The sequence below is a fragment of the Penaeus chinensis genome, chromosome 13, assembly GCF_019202785.1.
Source record: "Penaeus chinensis breed Huanghai No. 1 chromosome 13, ASM1920278v2, whole genome shotgun sequence".
Taxonomy (NCBI): Eukaryota; Metazoa; Arthropoda; class Malacostraca; order Decapoda; family Penaeidae; genus Penaeus; species Penaeus chinensis.
The window spans coordinates 5,797,966-5,816,021 of NC_061831.1; the positions used below are offsets into that span (position 1 = coordinate 5,797,966).

General features: G+C 35.9%; 1 protein-coding gene across 1 annotated transcript; it reads left to right on the forward strand.

Annotated features, from left to right (window-relative positions):
- The first annotated feature begins 3,391 nt into the window (after positions 1-3,391).
- LOC125031416 lies at positions 3,392-4,456 on the forward strand. The gene is made up of 3 exons (XM_047622132.1): positions 3,392-3,456; positions 3,836-4,067; positions 4,177-4,456. Exons 1-3 carry the CDS (start codon positions 3,444-3,446, stop codon positions 4,265-4,267), a joined length of 336 nt encoding a protein of 111 aa, XP_047478088.1. The 5' UTR covers positions 3,392-3,443; the 3' UTR covers positions 4,268-4,456.
- Positions 4,457-18,056: the final 13,600 nt, after the last annotated feature.

Here is an 18,056-nt window from a genome sequence, read left to right on the forward strand (position 1 = left end):
ATGAAAGTAGGACATTAACGAAGAAAGTGAGAGTGACAGCGAACGATCACTCCCACGTAGGGGAAAGTGTCTTACAAGGTCGGGTATCGAGTGCCGGCGTTTTCCTTCTATGGAATCGCTGAGCATAACCGAGTGTGTGTGTGTGTGTTTAAATGTGTGTGTACATCCGTATAATATACATGTGCATATATATATATATATATATATATATATATATATATATATGTATGTATGTGTATATATGTGATAGTGGCCGATTTTTTTTTTATCTTCTTCGGATTCTTTCTTTCTTTCTTTTTTAAGCGTAGTTCTTGAAAGCTGCTAGGTTTGTGGTCAGTGAAAAAATGATCATAGGAAATACTGGACCACTTGCAAAAGGTCCAAAGTCATTTTTTTTTTTCTATATCATAATGGAGAAAACGATAAATACATAGCAATCTCCAAGTTTATATTATCTATCAATATGTCCACTACCCTATTAATGTATGTGTGCCTCTACATTTCTTATATATATGTATATATATATATATAAATATATATCACAGCCCCTGAAGACAGAAAAGTGTGCCTTCAATGCAGGTACTGAAGCTTTCCTCGTAGGTCTACTTAAGTGAGCTAGGAGGCGTTTTAGGCATCAGTCATCCTGTGGTAACACCAGCGAGTGACGACCTACTTACTGTTTGTGCTGCTCCGAGGCTTAAGCTTTTGCGTTACACAATGGCCGCTCACGGTACGGTCAAACGTTTAGCTTGTATAGTATATGCAAATATGTGCGTTGGTATTTCTGTTTGAAAATACTGTACAATTTAAACATTGTGCTTGTGATATGTGAATGTCAAGATTGTTTGTCTTTGGGTATTAGAAAATTAAAGAACCAATGAAGTCTCTATCATCCTATTCTAGAATGATAAACGTTTTTTTTTTTTTGGGGGGGGGGGTGGCAGTATAATCGTCTATTGAATTATCAAATCGTTTAAATCTCAGGCATATATATGAGTGTTGTATCTGTTATTTCTGCTAGGCATTATCACCGCCATACATCCTGAACAAAACAGCAACCACTTTTTGAACCATTTTTTTGCAGGAATTAGCTTTGCTGTCCTCCTTGCTCTGACCGCCCTTGTGCACGCAGCTGACACCACCCACAAAAACTTTGCACGACTTCTCTACGACGACAACGACACCTTGTCTGAGGGTTTCTGCAATAGATCTTTTTGTAGATAAGCTTAAGGTAATTCCATTTCATTCATATAATATAACATAAATGAATAAAATTCATATTAATTCCAATGTGAATTTCGACAGCGCTTATTTGACCACCTTTTCCGTCCAGCAATTCATTGAGGATGCTGTCAACAAGTTCCAGTACAGACCGCGAGCATAAATTAATATTCTAGAATCAAATATGATTACAGAAAACCATGCTCCTGTGATTATTCAATAAAAAAAAAAAAAAAATCGTCACAGAAGACAGTGAACCTGTGACTGATCTGTTGATCTCTTGTTTCCTATATTCTATTTAATTTATGATGTAAATAAAGTGTTTTGTTTATGTACTGTCTTTGGCTGTCCTGACGTAAAGTGAAATCATTATTTATCCTCTTTTAGATTTCTTTTCCTCGTCGCTTTTTCTTTCGTTTTCATTCTCACTCTCACTCTCTTCTTATTTTCTCGTTGCTCTTTAAGCCCTCTTGCTCCCTTTTCCTTCTTACCTCTCCTGTCTATATTCTTTTTTGTATATAACCGCGAATTTCTCCCCTTTTTTTTTTTTTGTTTTGTTTTTACTTACTGCTTTAAATTTATTTTTATTTTGTGTGTGTGTGTGTGTGTGTGTGTGTGTGTGTGTGATCCTTATTATCTTCCCATCTGTCTTTCCTATGCATGTAAAAGAGAGAGTAAACATAGAGATATAATGAAGAGAAAAGTTAAAGCCAACCGTTATCACATTTTCTTTTCTTTTCCTTTTTTCCGTGAGTGCTTCATTACCATTTGTGTTATTTGTCATCGCCTATGTCAAAGTAACGAATCATCAAAACTGTTTCAGCAACACCAACTTTATATACATATTATATATATATATATATATATATATATATACATATATATATATATATATGTGTGTGTGTGTGTGTGTGTGTGAATGATATATATATATATATAAATATATATATATATATATATATATATATATATATATATCACATATATAAATACATATATATATCATATATATGTGCATGATATATATATATATATATATATATATATATATATATCATATATACTTGAATATATATATTAAAAATATATTTACATATACATGTTTACTATGCATACAGTATATATACTAAAATATGTATATGTGTGAGTGTGTATAGATATGTGTGTGTGTGTGTGTGTGTATGTATTTCTGTAATCGTGGGTGTGGGTGGGTGTGCATATATACATACACATACACATACACAGATATATATATATATATATATATGCATATAAATTTGAAGCTATAGATGTCGAAAACGTCCGCAGCGAGGAACCCGAAGTAGTAACGAAAGAAAACTACATAGTATGAACATGGACAATTAAAATAGTAAATTTTGATTAAATATCTATTGAAAAATAATACAAAAAATGGGTCACACAGCGGAAAAAGGTACATTCTCCATCAAAACAAAATCCGGTTTAACCTATTTTAAAACAAAATCAGATCTCAACATTCAGCAAAGGACAGAAAATAGGACCGAATGCACCGAGAAAAGGAATTCAAGACATTAACGATTACTGCGAGTCCAAATGAAAACTGACACTCCGGGAAAATGTCCTATAAAGTCGGGTGTTATCTCTACAGAATCTCTGATCATAACCGAGTGCACACATACACTCATATATCTATGAACAGCAGATGAAAAGAAAAGCCACATTAAGATATGGAATTAAAGCGTGAGTTTAAGAGTTCATCAGACATAAATATAACCAGCTATTTGCCCGCCAGTCATATTGTCTTTCCTTTTCATGTATGTATACAATATATATATATACATATATATAATATATACATATGTGCATATGTATGCTCCTAGATATTAGTGCTCCATATTTTCTGATTTTTCTCCTCTTTTAGGCAGCGGTTTTTGTACACAAAAACTTCATTATGCACAGTATTCATCAATATGTTCACTTACATATTTATGTATTTATCTGAACTTCATTTGTATATGTATGCATACGTATGTATATGTATATTCATATATGTATTCTATATATATCACCACTCCTGAAAATAGAAAGTGTGGCGTCAATGCAGGTACTGTAGCTTTCTCCCAGTAGGTCTACTTAAGCAAGCACTGAGGCGTTTGAGGCATCAGTCATCCTGTGAACATCTTCGAGTGACCATCTCTTCTGCTGCTTGTCCCGTCCCGCTTCTTATAAAATTGTGCTACACAATGGCCGCTCACGGTACGGTCAACGCTTAGTTTGTGAAGTATATGCAAATACGTGCTTAGATATTTGTGTGTGAAAATACTATACTGTATACATACGTTGATTTAACATTGTACGTGTGATATGCAAATGTCAAGTTTTATATTTGGGTATTGGCAACCAAGGAAGAATGAAAAAGAATGCTCTAGAATGAAATGTTTCAGTTTGCGACGGTGGATTTGTATAGAGAAAATCGTTTTAGTCTCATACGTCTAAATTTTCCTTTAAGTGGGTTTTATTTCTCTTTCTTTCTCTTCACTGATATTTGTGCTGTCTTTGTTATTTCTGCTAAGCATTTTCGCCGTTAACCTAACCATCCTGAAAAAGAAGCAACCACTGAACCATCCTTTTGCAGGAATCACATTCGCCGCCCTCCTCGCCATGGCCGCCCTCACGCACGCAGCTGACACCACTCATAAAAACGCACGACTTTTCAACAACGACGAAGATACTTCTCTCACCATCGGCGGCGAGAGCCTCTTCTACATGGGGGTCATCTTCGTTGGCCTGCTCTTGCTCACGTCTTTCCTGGGGCTCTTCGGGATATCAGGCAAGGTTGCTCAGCCCTACGACTACGCCCCCGCTACGTGAGTTTTGCCTTGGGTTTCTGCAATTGTTCTCTTTGGATGATAGGATGTTTTTCATGTTAAGACAACTGAATCAAATTTATATTAATTCTAATCTCAATTTCGACAGCGGTTACGGTGCCTCTGCCCCAGCCTATGATGAGAAAACCACCTTTTCCATCCAGCAATTAATTGAAAATGCTGTCAACAAGTTCCAGTAGAGTCCGCGAGCATAGATATTCGAATATGTTAACAGAAGACCCTGTTATGATTATTTACACAAAAAAATGTTTTCCCCTGTGAATTTTCTCCTGGTCGTCACAGAAAACAGTGGAACCTGTGATTGATCTGTTGATCTCTTGTTTCTTATATTCTATTTAATTTATGCTGTAAATAAATTGTTTTGTTTGCGTACTGTTTTGGCTGTCCTGATGTAAAATTAAGTAATTGTTTATCCTCTTTTAAATATGCCCTCTCTCCCTCTCGCTCTTTCTCTTTCGTTTTCTTTCTTACTATCACACTCTCTGTCTTTTCTCTCTCCGTATATCCTCGTTCCCTTTTAAGCTCTTCGGTCTCCTTTTTTTCTCTTTATCTCCCCTCTCTCCTATATATTCTTATATATATACATATACATATATATATATATATATATATATATATATATATATATATATATATATATAATCATCCATATCCGTTTTTCCCGTTCTCTTTTCTTCCCCGTTTTCTGTAATTATAAATTCTCACTGCTTGAAATTTCAATGAAGTAAGATCGTCTTTTTCTTACACTATGATCCATATCACCTTTCCATCTTTCTTTTTAATAAAGGTTAGAAAGAGAAAAAAAAAAAGGGACATAAAGAAGAGAAAAGTTAAAGCCAGATATGTATAGACTGAGAAGGAAAAATATTAATGTATTTAGATTAGAGCTGTGTTATCACATATTTCCCTTTTCCCTCTTTTTCATGAATGCTTCATCAGCTGATTTGACTTCACCGATAAAGTAAAGGCAGCTAGACTAACCATATATATACGTGTGTGTGTGTACACATACATAATCAAGTATATTAAATGTATATCTATATATATGAGTAGACATATGTATACAGTATATATTTGTGCTTTTGTTTTTTAGTGCGTTTTTGTCTTTTTGTGTGTGGGTGGGTGCGCATTTATATATAGACACATATTCAGATATATATATGTACATAAATATACAGATACAGAAATACAAATAAATAAGACAAGAAAACGTCAGCGGTGAAATATCTATACAAAAAAAAAAAAATAACGAAAATGACATTTTTAAGTTCGCTCTCACCGCCGAAAAGGATCAGTATACATTAAAACACAATCCGGTCTCGGCAATCAATAAATGAAACAGAAAATAAAACCGAATACACTGCCAAAAAGTCGAACAAATAAAATTCGATTATAACATTAATGAATAAAACGAAAGCAACAGAATACGGATGTAAAGTTTCTTACACCGTCGGGTTAGGCAGCGTTTTTGTATTCAAAAACGTCTTAAAGTGCAATTGATATATCAATATGTTCACTTACCTAATTATGTATGTCTCTCTCTATATATATATTCATATATGTATTTTATATATCACTGAAAATAGAAAGTGTAGCGTCAATGCAGGTACTGTAGTTTTCTCCCTGTAGGTTTACTTAAACAAGCACTGAGGCGTTTGTGGCATCAGTCATCCTGTGAATACCACCGAGTAACGACTTATTCTGCTCCTTGTCCTGTCCTGCTTCTTAAGCTTTTGCGGTATACAATGGCCGCTCATGGTACGGTCAACGTGTAGTTTGTGCAGTATATGCAAATACGTACCTGGGTATTTGTGCGAAAATACTGTACTGTATACATGCGTCGATTTAACACTGTACTTGGGATATAGGAATGACAAGTTTGTACGTTTGAATATTAGTAAACTTCAAGAACTAATGAAGGTGGTTCTCTTCTAGAATGAAACATGCTTCAGTTTGCGACAGTGAAATTTTCTTCAACAAATCGTTTTACTCTTAGACGTTCAAAGAAGTTTCATATAAGTGGCTTTATCTCTCCACACACACACACTTATGTCTTGTTTTTCTTTGTTCGGCTAGGCATTATTCCCGCCTAACCATCAAGAAAAAAGGCAACCATTGAATAATCCTTTAGCAGGAATCACATTCGCCGCCCTCCTCCTTGCCCTGACCGCCCTCACGCACGCTGCCGACACCACCTACAAAAAACACGCACGACTTTTCGACGACGACAACGACACCTCTCTCACCATCGGCGGCGAGAACCTCTTCTACATGGGGGTCATCTTCGTCGGCCTGCTCTTGTTTTCGTCTTTTTTGGGGCTCTCTGGAACATGGCCAAGGTTGCTCAACCCTACGACTACGCCTCCGCTACGTGAGTTTCGTCTCGAAGAGAATTTGGTTTTCTGCTATTGATTTGTAAATAAGCTTTGGATATTGGCATTTACGATATATGAATGCATAACTGTATCAAATTTATAGTAATTCTAATCTCATTTTCGACAGCGCTTATGATGCCCCTGCCTGATTTGTTGACCACTTTTTCCGTCCAGCAAGTCATTGAAGATGCTATCAACTAGTTCCAGTAGAGACCACCAGCGTAAATGAGTATTCGTGAATCGAATATGCTTACAGAAAAAAAGCCCTATTACTTTGAATATTTATTTTCACTGACTTTTCCACTTTCTTGATTTTTCCTCCTGGTCACCATAGAAGACAGTGAACCTGCGATGGATCTGTTGACCCTTTGTTTAATAATTTCTATTTAATCTGTTTTGCATATAAATTGTTTTGTTTATGTGATGTCATTGGTTGTCCTGACGTAAAGTGAACTCATTGTTTATCCTCTTCTAGTTCTCATTTCCCATTCGCTTTCCTTTCATTCTCTTTCTCACTCTCACTTTCTGTTTCTCCTTATTTTCTCGTTCCCACACACACACACGCATACATATCATATATATATATGTGTGCGTGTGTGTATTTTAACAACAGTTACGTGTATACAAGGATGAAGAGGATAGTAGTCACAAAAAGAAATGGAATAAAATAGCGAGTTCGCGACAAGAGTTCTAATCAGATGTAAATATAATTATTGTGATAGTTTTCTTCTTCATATATGTATACATATTATATATAAACATATATATATATATATGTCTGTATGTACACATATGTGATCGAAAAGATGTTTTACCAGTTGGTACTTTTTTCGTACTTAACAGATGACTCTTTACTGTTTTCCCCTTTTAGACAGCGGTATTGTACACAAAAACGTCAGTATCTATCAGTATGTTCACTTATCTATTTATGTATATATCTACATGCATTTCGTCTATATATGTGTATATATTCAACATATATTAACACCCCTGAAAATAGAAAGTGTGGAGTCTATGCAGGTACTATAGCTTTCTCCCCGTAGGTCTACTTAAGCAAGCATTGAGGCGTTTGAGGCATCAGTTATCCTGTGAACACCATCGAGTGACCATCTGTTCTGCTGCTTGTCCTATCCCGCTTCTTAAGCTACACAATGGCCGCTCACGGTACAGTCAACGCTTAGCTTGTACAGTATATGTTAATACGCACCTGGGTATTTGGATTAAAACAATACACAAAATTGAAATACATACGTCGATTCTAGACTGTACTTGTGATATGTGAATGCCAAGTTTGTATGCTTGAAAAGTTCAAGAATCAATGAAGTTGGTATCATCTTGTTCTAGAGTGAAAATTGTTTGCAATGGTGAAATATGTCTAGAGAAAAAAAAAAATTATCTACAAATCGTTTTAGTCTCAGGCGACTCGTGATGTTTAATTTAAATGGCTTTATCTCTTCTCTTTCATTCTCTCCACAAATATATGTATTGTTTCTGTTATTTCCACCACGCATTATCTCCGCTATCCTAACCATCCTGAACAAAACGGCAACCAATGAACCATCCTTTTGCAGGAATCACATTCGCCGTCCTCCTCCTTGCCCTGACCGCCCTCACGCACGCAGCCGACACCACCCACAAAAAACACGCACGACTTTTCAACGACGACAAAGACACCTCTCTCACCATCGGCGGCGAGGGCCTCTTCTACATGGGAGTCATCTTCGTCGGGCTGCTCTTGCTCACGTCTTTCCTGGGGCTCTTCGGGGCATCGGCCAAGGTTGCTCAGCCCTACGACTACGCCCCTGCTACGTGAGTTTCGCCTCGTGTGAGGAGGCTTCGGGTTTCTGCAAATGATTTTTTTAGTAAATAAGATTTGGATACTGGCATTTATTATATATGAATGCATAACCGTATCAAATTGATATTAATTATATTTTCAATTTCGACAGCGCTTATGGTGCCCCTGCCCCAGCTTACGATGAGAAGACCACCTTCTCTGTCCAGCAATTCATTGAGGATGCTATCAACAAGTTCCAGTAGAGACCACAGAAAGAAAGCCCTGTTACTGTGATTATTTATTTTCACAAAGACTTTTCCACTTCCTTGATTTTTCCTCCTGATCGTCACAGAAGACAGTGAACCTGTGACTGATCTGTTGACCTTTTGTTTACTATGTTCTATTTAATCTATTCTGTAAATAAATTGTTTTATTTATATACTGTCTTTGGCTGTCCTGACGTTAAGTGAAATCACTGTTTATCCTATTCTAGTTTTCTTTTCCCATTCGCTTTCCTTTCATTTTCGCACTGTTCCTTTTGTTTCTCCTTATTTTCTCGTTCCCCTTTAAGTTCCATCTTCCTTTTCCTTCTTGTCTGCTCTCTTTCTCATATATATTCATCTTTTCTATATATAGCCATCCGTCTCTCCCTCTCTCTCTCATTCTCTCTGTTTTTTTTTTTCTATTCTAATTCTAAATTCTTACTGTTTTAAATTTCAATGATGTGATGAAGTGGAAGGTTGATGCCAGGTATGCGCAGACTGAGCGGGAACAGTATTGATGTATTTCTTCAAAGTAATGACCCTGAAGTGTGTGTGTGTGTGTGTGTGTGTGTGTAAATATACCGTCCCTTAATAGAGCATTATTATCAGTCGTCATCAGATTTTAGCTCTCGGTAACCAATTATAATCATTTTTTTCTTTTCCTTCTTTTTCATGAATCCGTCATCAGCGTTTGTTATTTGGTATTCCATAAGTACAGTAATCACCAAGAAAGTGAAGTCAGACAACAAATTGTCATTATTGCTCCAGCAATATATTTATATATGTATAGATGTATACACAATATATATATACTTGTATATATACATATATACAGTTTATATGTATATAGAGTGTGTGTTTGTTTATATGTGTGGGTGTATGTTTGTGTGTGGGTCGGTGTGCATATCTAGACACATACACATTCAGATATATATATATATATATATATATATATATATATATATATGCATTAAATAGATATAGATATTTAGTATGTATGAATAGAAAACGTCCGCAACGAGGAACCCAAAGTACTAAAGTGAGGCGAAAGAAAAGTATATAGCATTAACGTGAACACTTAAAATCATAAATTGTGTTTACTATCTATAAAAAAATAAAAAAAAAATGGTATATTTAGGTCACACACCGCGGATCCCAACATTCAGCAAATAACATAGAAAATAGGATCAAATGCATTGAAAAAAATCGAACAGATACTCTGTTTAAGACATTAATTGATAAAGTGAAGACCATAGAAAACGGATATTCACGCAGGGAAAGTGTCTTACGTGGTCGGGTGTCCTAGTCCCGGTGAGGTATATTATCTCTACGCAATCTCTGACCACAACCAAGTGCGCGAACACACACACACACGCGCGCGCATATATATCATATATATGTGTGTGTGTATTTTAACAACAGTTACGTGTACACATGGATGAAAAGGAAAGCAGTCACAATAAGAAATGGGATAAAATCGTATTTTGCGACACGACTTCCTCATCAGACGTAAATATAATCATTGTGGTAGTTTTCATCTTCATATAAGTATACATACTATATATATATATATAACCATACATATATGTGTGTATGTATGTACACATATGTGAAGGAAAAGATGTTTTACCTGTTGGTATTTTTTTCGTACTTAACAGATGATATTTTACTGTTTTCCCCTTTTAGACAGCGCTATTATACACAAAAACTTTAGTATCTATAAGTATGTTCACTAATCTATTTATGTATACATCTACATGCATTTCGTCTATTTATGTATATATATATATATATATTACATATATTACCACCCCTGAAGATAGAAAGTGTGATGTCTATGCAGGTACTATAGCTTTCTCCCCGTAGGTCTACTTAAGCAAGCACTGAGGCGTTTGAGGCATCAGTTATCCTGTGAACACCATCGAGTGACCATCTGTTCTGTTGCTTGTCCTATCCCGCTTCTTAAGCTACACAATGGCCGCTCACGGTACAGTCAACGCTTAGTTAATACAGTATATGTAAATATACTGTATTTGGTATTTGGATAAGAAAATACACATCATTGAAATACATACGTCGATTCTAGACCGTACTTGTGATATATGAATGCCAAGTTTGTATGCTTGGCTATGGGAAACTTAAAGAACCAATGAAGTTGGTATCATCTTTTTCTAGAAAGAAAAATGTTACCGTTTGCAATGGTGAACTATTTCTAGAGAAAAAAAATTATCTATAAATCGTTTTAGTCTCAGGCGCCTAGAGAAGTTTAATTTAAATGGCTTCATCTTTCCTCTCTCTTTCTCTCCATAATTATATGTATTGTTCCTGATATTTCCACCACGCATTATCTCCGCTATCCTAACCATCCTGAACAAAACAGCAACCACTGAACCATCCTTTTGCAGGAATCACATTCGCCGTCCTCCTCCTTGCCCTGACCGCCCTCACGCACGCAGCCGACACCACCCACAAAAAACACGCACGACTTTTCAACGACGACAAAGACACCTCTCTCACCATCGGCGGCGAGGGCCTCTTCTACATGGGAGTCATCTTCGTCGGGCTGCTCTTGCTCACGTCTTTCCTAAGCCTCTTCGGGGCATCAGCCAAGGTTGCTCAACCCTACGACTACGCCCCCGCTACGTGAGTTTCGCCTCGTGTGAGGAGGCTTTGGGTTTCTGCAACTGATCTCTGTAAATAAGCTTTGGATATTGGCATTTACTTTATATGAATGCATAACTGTATCAGATTTATATTAATTATATTCTCAATTTCGACAGCGCTTATGGTGCCCCTGCCCCAGCTTACGATGAGAAGACCACCTTCTCTGTCCAGCAATTCATTGAGGATGCTATCAACAAGTTCCAGTAGAGACCACAGAAAGAAAGCCCTGTTACTATGATTATTTATTTCAGTTAACACGAGAAAACACGATCTTTTGTATTCTATTTAATTTATGATGTAAATAAACTGTTTTGTTAATGTACTATTTTTGGCTGCCCTTCAGACATAAAGTGAAGTCGTTGTTCATCCCCATTTAGAGTTGTCCTCTCTCTGTCGCTCTTCCTCTTTCGTTTTCTTCCTCAATCACTTTCTCCTTTCTTCTTATTTTTCCTTACTTTCCCCTTTTTAACTCCCCCCCCTCCCTCTGTCCTATCTCGTCTGTCTCATTTATTTTCTTAATTTCTCTGTCCCCTCTTTTCTCCTCTCTACCTCTCCTATCTCCCCTTTTTTTATTTTTTCTCCTTTCTCCCTCTCTCTTATCTCCATTCTTTTCTCACCTCTTTTGTGTTCTTGTCTCTCTAAATATATCCATCCATCTCTCCCACGTTTTCCCATTCTCTCTTTTCGCTTCCCCTCTCTTATTCTAATATTTAACTTCCTTAAATTTCATTGAGATAACGATTTGTATTCCTTTAAACTGTGATCCAATATAATCTTCCCATTTCTCTCTTATGTATGTGAGAAAGAAAACGAGAAAAAAGTTATGAAGAAAGAAAGACCAATACAAATATTGCTGTATTCCTACGAAGTAATTACATATACAGTAAATTGTGTGTGTGTGTTTTGGCTTTATTATCAAAGAACATCATTCATCAGGTCAGATCTCCCAGTTGCCATTTTTTTATCACTTTCTTTTTCCTTCTTTCGCTGCTAATGACCTTAGCTGTTGAAGCGGCAAATAATTTTGAATATTCAATCAATCTTGAATATTTTTTTAGGATTTGTGTTATTCATTGCTTGATTACGGTAATCAATGAAAAGAAGTCAAACCAGCAAATATCAATATTGTGGCATCAAAGATAAAATATAAAGCATGGTCACGTGCGTATATTTGTATATACGCACGTAAACATAAAGCTAAAAAGGAAACAGCCACGATATGAAATGAAACTGAATCGAAACGACTGATGAGGAATTTATTCGAAACGTTAATATTCAATCTCATTATTGTGTTACGTTTCCATTTTATATACGGGCATGTGTGTGTGTGTGTGTGTGTGTATATATATATGTATATATATATATATATATATATATGTATATATTACATGTATTTATATACTTAAATTGAAATATGTACAAATACAATCGATATATATATACAACTAGATATAAATATGCAAAAGAGGATGGCTAAACGTCCGCAGCGAGGAACCATAAGCATTGAGATGAAGCGAAAGATAATTATATATATATATAGTTATCTCAAAATCATTAAATTATATCAACCATCTAAAAAATAATAAAAATCGCGTTTTTGGTCACACCGTAAAAAATCTACAATGAAATAAAATTAAGTCTCAACATTAAACAAATGACACAGAAGTCAAAACCAAATGCACAGATAAAAGTTGAACAAATAAATTGAAATTATATATTAACGAAGAAAGTGAGTGTGACAGGGGAAAGTGTCTTACAAGGTCGGGTGCTCGAGTGCCGGTGTTTTCCCTCTACTTAACCGAGTGCGCGTATGTGTGAATTTAAATAAGTTTAAATGTGTGTATCCCTGTAAATATATATATATATATATGCATATAGTAGTGCCCGAAAAAAATTATGATCTTCGTACCAGACCAGGTAAGATGCTAGGCATTTGGTAAAAAAAAGTCTAAAATTTGTCATAGGAAATACCAGACCACTTGAAACGGTCCATAGTCTTTTCCCTATTTCATATTGAAGAAAATGATAAATGCATAGCCACCTCCAAGTTTATATCATCTATCAATATGTTCACTAACCTTTTTTGTATGTATCTGCATCTTATATATATATATATATATATATATATATATATGAACATATGATATTTGTATGTATATATATATATGTATATATATATATATATATCTGCTCCTGAAGATAGAAAGTGTGCCCTCAATGCAGGTACCGAAGCTTTCCCCCATAGGTCTACTTAAGTAAGCACGAAGGTGATTGAGGCATCAGTCATCCTGTGAACACCATCGAGTGACGACCTACCTATTGTTTCTGCTGCTCCGCCTCTTAAACTTTTGCGTTACACAATGGCCGCTCACGGTACCGTCGTAGGTAAGCTTATACAGTATGCGCAAATACGTGTGTTGACATTTGTGTTTGAAAATACCGTAAAGTATACAAACGCTGATTTAACATTGTACTTGTGATATGTGAATGTCAAGTGTATGTCTTTGGGTATTAGAAGGTACTAGACAATAAAATCAATGGTGTCTATATCATCCTGTTCAAGAATTGTGTTTTTTTTTTTTTTTTTTTTTTTTGACAGTAAAATTCATCTATAGAATGATCAATAGACCGTTTAAATATATATATAAGAGAGTATTGTTTCTGCTAGGCATTATCACCACCGTTATAACCATCCTGAACAAAACGGCAGCCAATGATGAACCGTCTCTTTACAGGAATCACATTCGCCGCCCTCTTCCTCGCCATGGCCGCCCTCACGCACGCAGCTGACACCACCAACGAAAAACACGCACGACTTTTTTACGACAACAACGACACTTCTCTCACCATCGGTGGCGAGAGCCTCTTCTACATAGGAGTCATCTTCGTCGCCCTGCTTTTGTTCTCGTCTTTCCTAAGCCTCTTCGGGACATCGGCCAAGGTTGCTCAGCCCTACGACTACGCCCCCGCTACGTGAGTTTCGCCTCGTGTGAGGAGGCTTTGGGTTTCTGCAATTGATCTCTTTGTAGATAAGCTTTAGATAATTGATTTAATTCATGTAATAGTATAACTGAATCAAAATTATTCCAATTTGAATTTCGACAGTGCTTACGGTGCTCCTGCTCCAGCTTACGATGAGAAGACCACCTTCTCCGTCCAACAATTAATTGAGGATGCTGTCAACAAATTCCAGTAGAAACTGCGAGCATAAATGAATATTCGAGAATCAAATATGTTCACAGAAAGAAAACCATGCCACTATGATTATTTACTTTCACACTTTTCCACCATAATGATTTTTTCTCCTGGTCGTCACAGAAGACAGTGAACCTGTGATTGATCTGTTGATCTTTTGTTACCTATATTCTATTTAATTTATGATGTAAATATATTGTTTTGTTTATGTACTGTCTTTGGATGTCCTGACGTAAAGTGAAATCATTGTTTATACTCCTTTAGAATTATTTTCCCAGCCGCTTTCCTTTCATTTTCTTTCTCACTCTCACTTTCTGTCTTTCTGTCACTTTCTCATATTCCCAATCCCTTTGAAATTCTATCTCCTCCCTTTTTCTTCATTTCTCCTCTCTATTTCTCCTTTATAGTCTCTTCGATATATAACCATATATGCTTCCCATTTTCTCTAATTCTAATTCTTACTGCTTTAAATGTCCATGAGGTAAAATCTATTCTCTCTCTCTCTCTCTCTCTCTCTCTCTCTCTCTCTCTCTCTCTCTCTCTCTCTCTCTCTCTCTCTCTCTCTCTCTCTCTCTCTCTCTCCCTCTCTCTCTTTATGATCCATATGATCTTCCCATCTCTCTTTTCATTGCATGAAAGAGAGACATATCATGAAAAGTTGAAGCCATATATGCACATAATGGGTGGGAACAGTATTGATGTATGTCTTCAAAGTAATGAAGTGTATGTGTGTGTAAATATACCGCACATTATTAGAGCGCTGTCTTCAGTCATCATTACATTAGAGATCTTGCTAGCCAAATGTTATAACTTTATTCTTTTCTTTCTTTTTCATAATTGTGTCATCCCTTGTGTTATTTGTAATCCCATAAGTACGGTAATCACCACTAAGGTGAAGCTAAAGCTGCAAATAATCAATATTGTGGAAGCACCCCTCTCTCTTTCTCTCTCTCTCTCTATATATATATATGTGTATGTGTGTGTGTGTACACGATATATATATATACTGTATATATATATATATATATATGTATACACATATAAAGTATACATGTATATATATGTATGTGAGCGCGCTCGCGCGTGTGTTTGTGTGTGTTTGTGTGTGTGTGTGTGTGTGTGTGTGTGTGTGTGTGTGTGTGTGTGTGTGTGTGTGTGTGGGTGTGGGTGTGGGTGGGTGGGCATATATATAGACACATACGCATTCGGATGTATATGCAAATAAATAGATAAATATAAATATATAATATGTAAGACGTCCGCAGCAAGGAACCCAGGTGAAAGAAAAATATATAGCATTAACATGAACACTTAAAATCATAAATTTTGATAAATTCTCTATAGAAAAAAATAACATGTTTTGGTCACACACTGCGAAAAAGGTTCAATTTCCAATAAAACAAAATCAGGTCTCAACGTTTCTCAAATAACGTAGAAAATAGGACCGAATCCACAGACTCAAAGTTGAACACTCTGTTTAAAACTTTAACGAATAAAGAAAACGGATATTCACGCAGGGAAAGTGTCTTACATGGCCGGGTGTCTTAAACCCTGTGAGGTATGTTATCTCTACGGAATCGTTGACCACAATCGAGTGCACACACACACACATATATCATATATATATATATATATATATATATATATATATATATATATATATATATATATATATATATATATATATGAACAACAGTTACGTATAAACAAAGATGAAAAGAAAAACATCCACAATAAGAAATCGAATTAAATCGTGAGTTTACAAGAGTTTCTCATCAGACCTAAATATGATTATTGTGGTTGTTTTTCTTTTTATTTGTATACATCCTACATAGACAGATAAATACATACATACATATATATCTGTGTTTATGTATGTACATATATAGTGTGATCAAAAAGATTTGTTACCTGTTTCTGTTTATTTTGTACCGAACAGAGTCCATTATTTTTTACTGATTTTTTTTCTCTTTTAGACAGTGTTTTTGTACACAAAAATCAGTATCTATGTTCACTCATCTATTTATGTCTGTATCTATATGCATTTCGTCAATATATGTATACATACATGTGTGTATATATATCCATATATACATTTCATATATATCACCATCCCTGAAAATCGAAAGTGTGGCGTCAATGCAGGTATTGTAGTCATTCTGTCAACACCATCGAGTGACCATCTATTCTACTGCTTATCCTGTCCCACTTCTTAAGCTTTTGCGCTACACAATGCCCGCTCATGGTACGGTCAATGCTTAAATCTCACACATATGAGTATATTGTTTCTGTTATTTCTGCTAGGCATTATCACCGCCATACTAACCATTCTGAACAAAACGTCAAACAATGGGCTATCTCTTTACAATACATGCAAATATATGCCTGAGTACTTCTGTGTGAAAATACTGCACAGTCAATTTTACACTGCACTTGTGATATGTGAATGCCAAGTTTGTATGTTTGGGTATTGAAACCAATGAAGTTGGTATCATCCTGTTCTAGAATTAAACATGTTTCAGTTTGCAGGAGTGAATTTTGTCTAGAGAAAATATTATCTACAAGTCGGTGTAGTCTCAGACGCCTAAATAAGTTTAACATAACTAGGTTTATCTCTCATCTCTCTTTCTCTTCACCCTTATTTGTGTTGTATCTGTTATTTCTGCGAAGCCTAACCATCCTGAAAAAGAGGCAACCACTGAACCATCTTTTTGCAGGAATCACATTCGCCGCCCTCTTCCTTGCCATGGCCGCCCTCACGCACGCAGCTGACACCCCCCACAAAAAACACGCACGATTTTTCGACGACGACAAAGACACCTCTCTCACCATTGGCGGCGAGAGCCTCCTCTACATCGCGGTTATCTTCGTCGGCCTGCTCTTGTTCTCGTCTTTCCTGAGACTTCGGGACATCAGGCAAGGTTGCTCAGCCCAACGACTACGCCCCCGCTACATGAGTTTCGCCTTGTGGGAGGAGGTCTTGGGTTTCTGCAATTGTTCTCTGCAATTTCATTTTGTGACAACTGAATCAAATTTATATTAATTCTAATCTCAATTTCAATAGCGCTTACGGTGCACCTGCCCCAGCCTACGATGAGAAGACCACCTTCTCTGTCCAACAATTCATTGAGGATGCTGTTAATAAGTTCCAGTAGAGACTGTGAGCATAATTATTCGTGAATCGAATATGTTTACAGAATGAAGACCCTGTTATGATAATTATTTTCACAAAAACTTTTCAACTGTGATGTTTTCCTTCTGGTCGTCACAGACAGTGGAACCCGTTATTGATCCGTCGATCTTTTTTTTATTATATTCTATTTAATTTATGCTGTAAATAAATTGTTTTGTTTATGCATTGTTTTTGGTGACCTTACGTGAAGTGAAATCATTGTTTATCCCCTTTTAGATTTGCTTTCACCCTATCGCTTTCTCTTTCGTTTTTCTTTCTCACTCTCACTCTCTTTCCTTTCTTCTTCCCTCTTTCCCTTTTAATCTCATTTATCTCCTCCCTTTTCCTCCTTTTCTCCTTTCTCTATTTATTCTCTTTTCTATATAAACCTTTTTTCCCAATTCTAATTCTAAATTCTTACTGCCTTATATTTCAATGAGGTATTTTTCTTTTCTTTTCTTTTTCTTAAACTGTGATTCATATGATATTCCCAAAGTGAAGTCAAAGCAGCAAAAAATCAAT

Bases quoted from the DNA above. Each gene is read 5' to 3' on its own strand.
- LOC125031416 (XM_047622132.1), top strand. The intron at 4,068-4,176 runs GTGAGTTTTGCC...CAATTTCGACAG, and splicing joins TACGACTACGCCCCCGCTAC to CGGTTACGGTGCCTCTGCCC.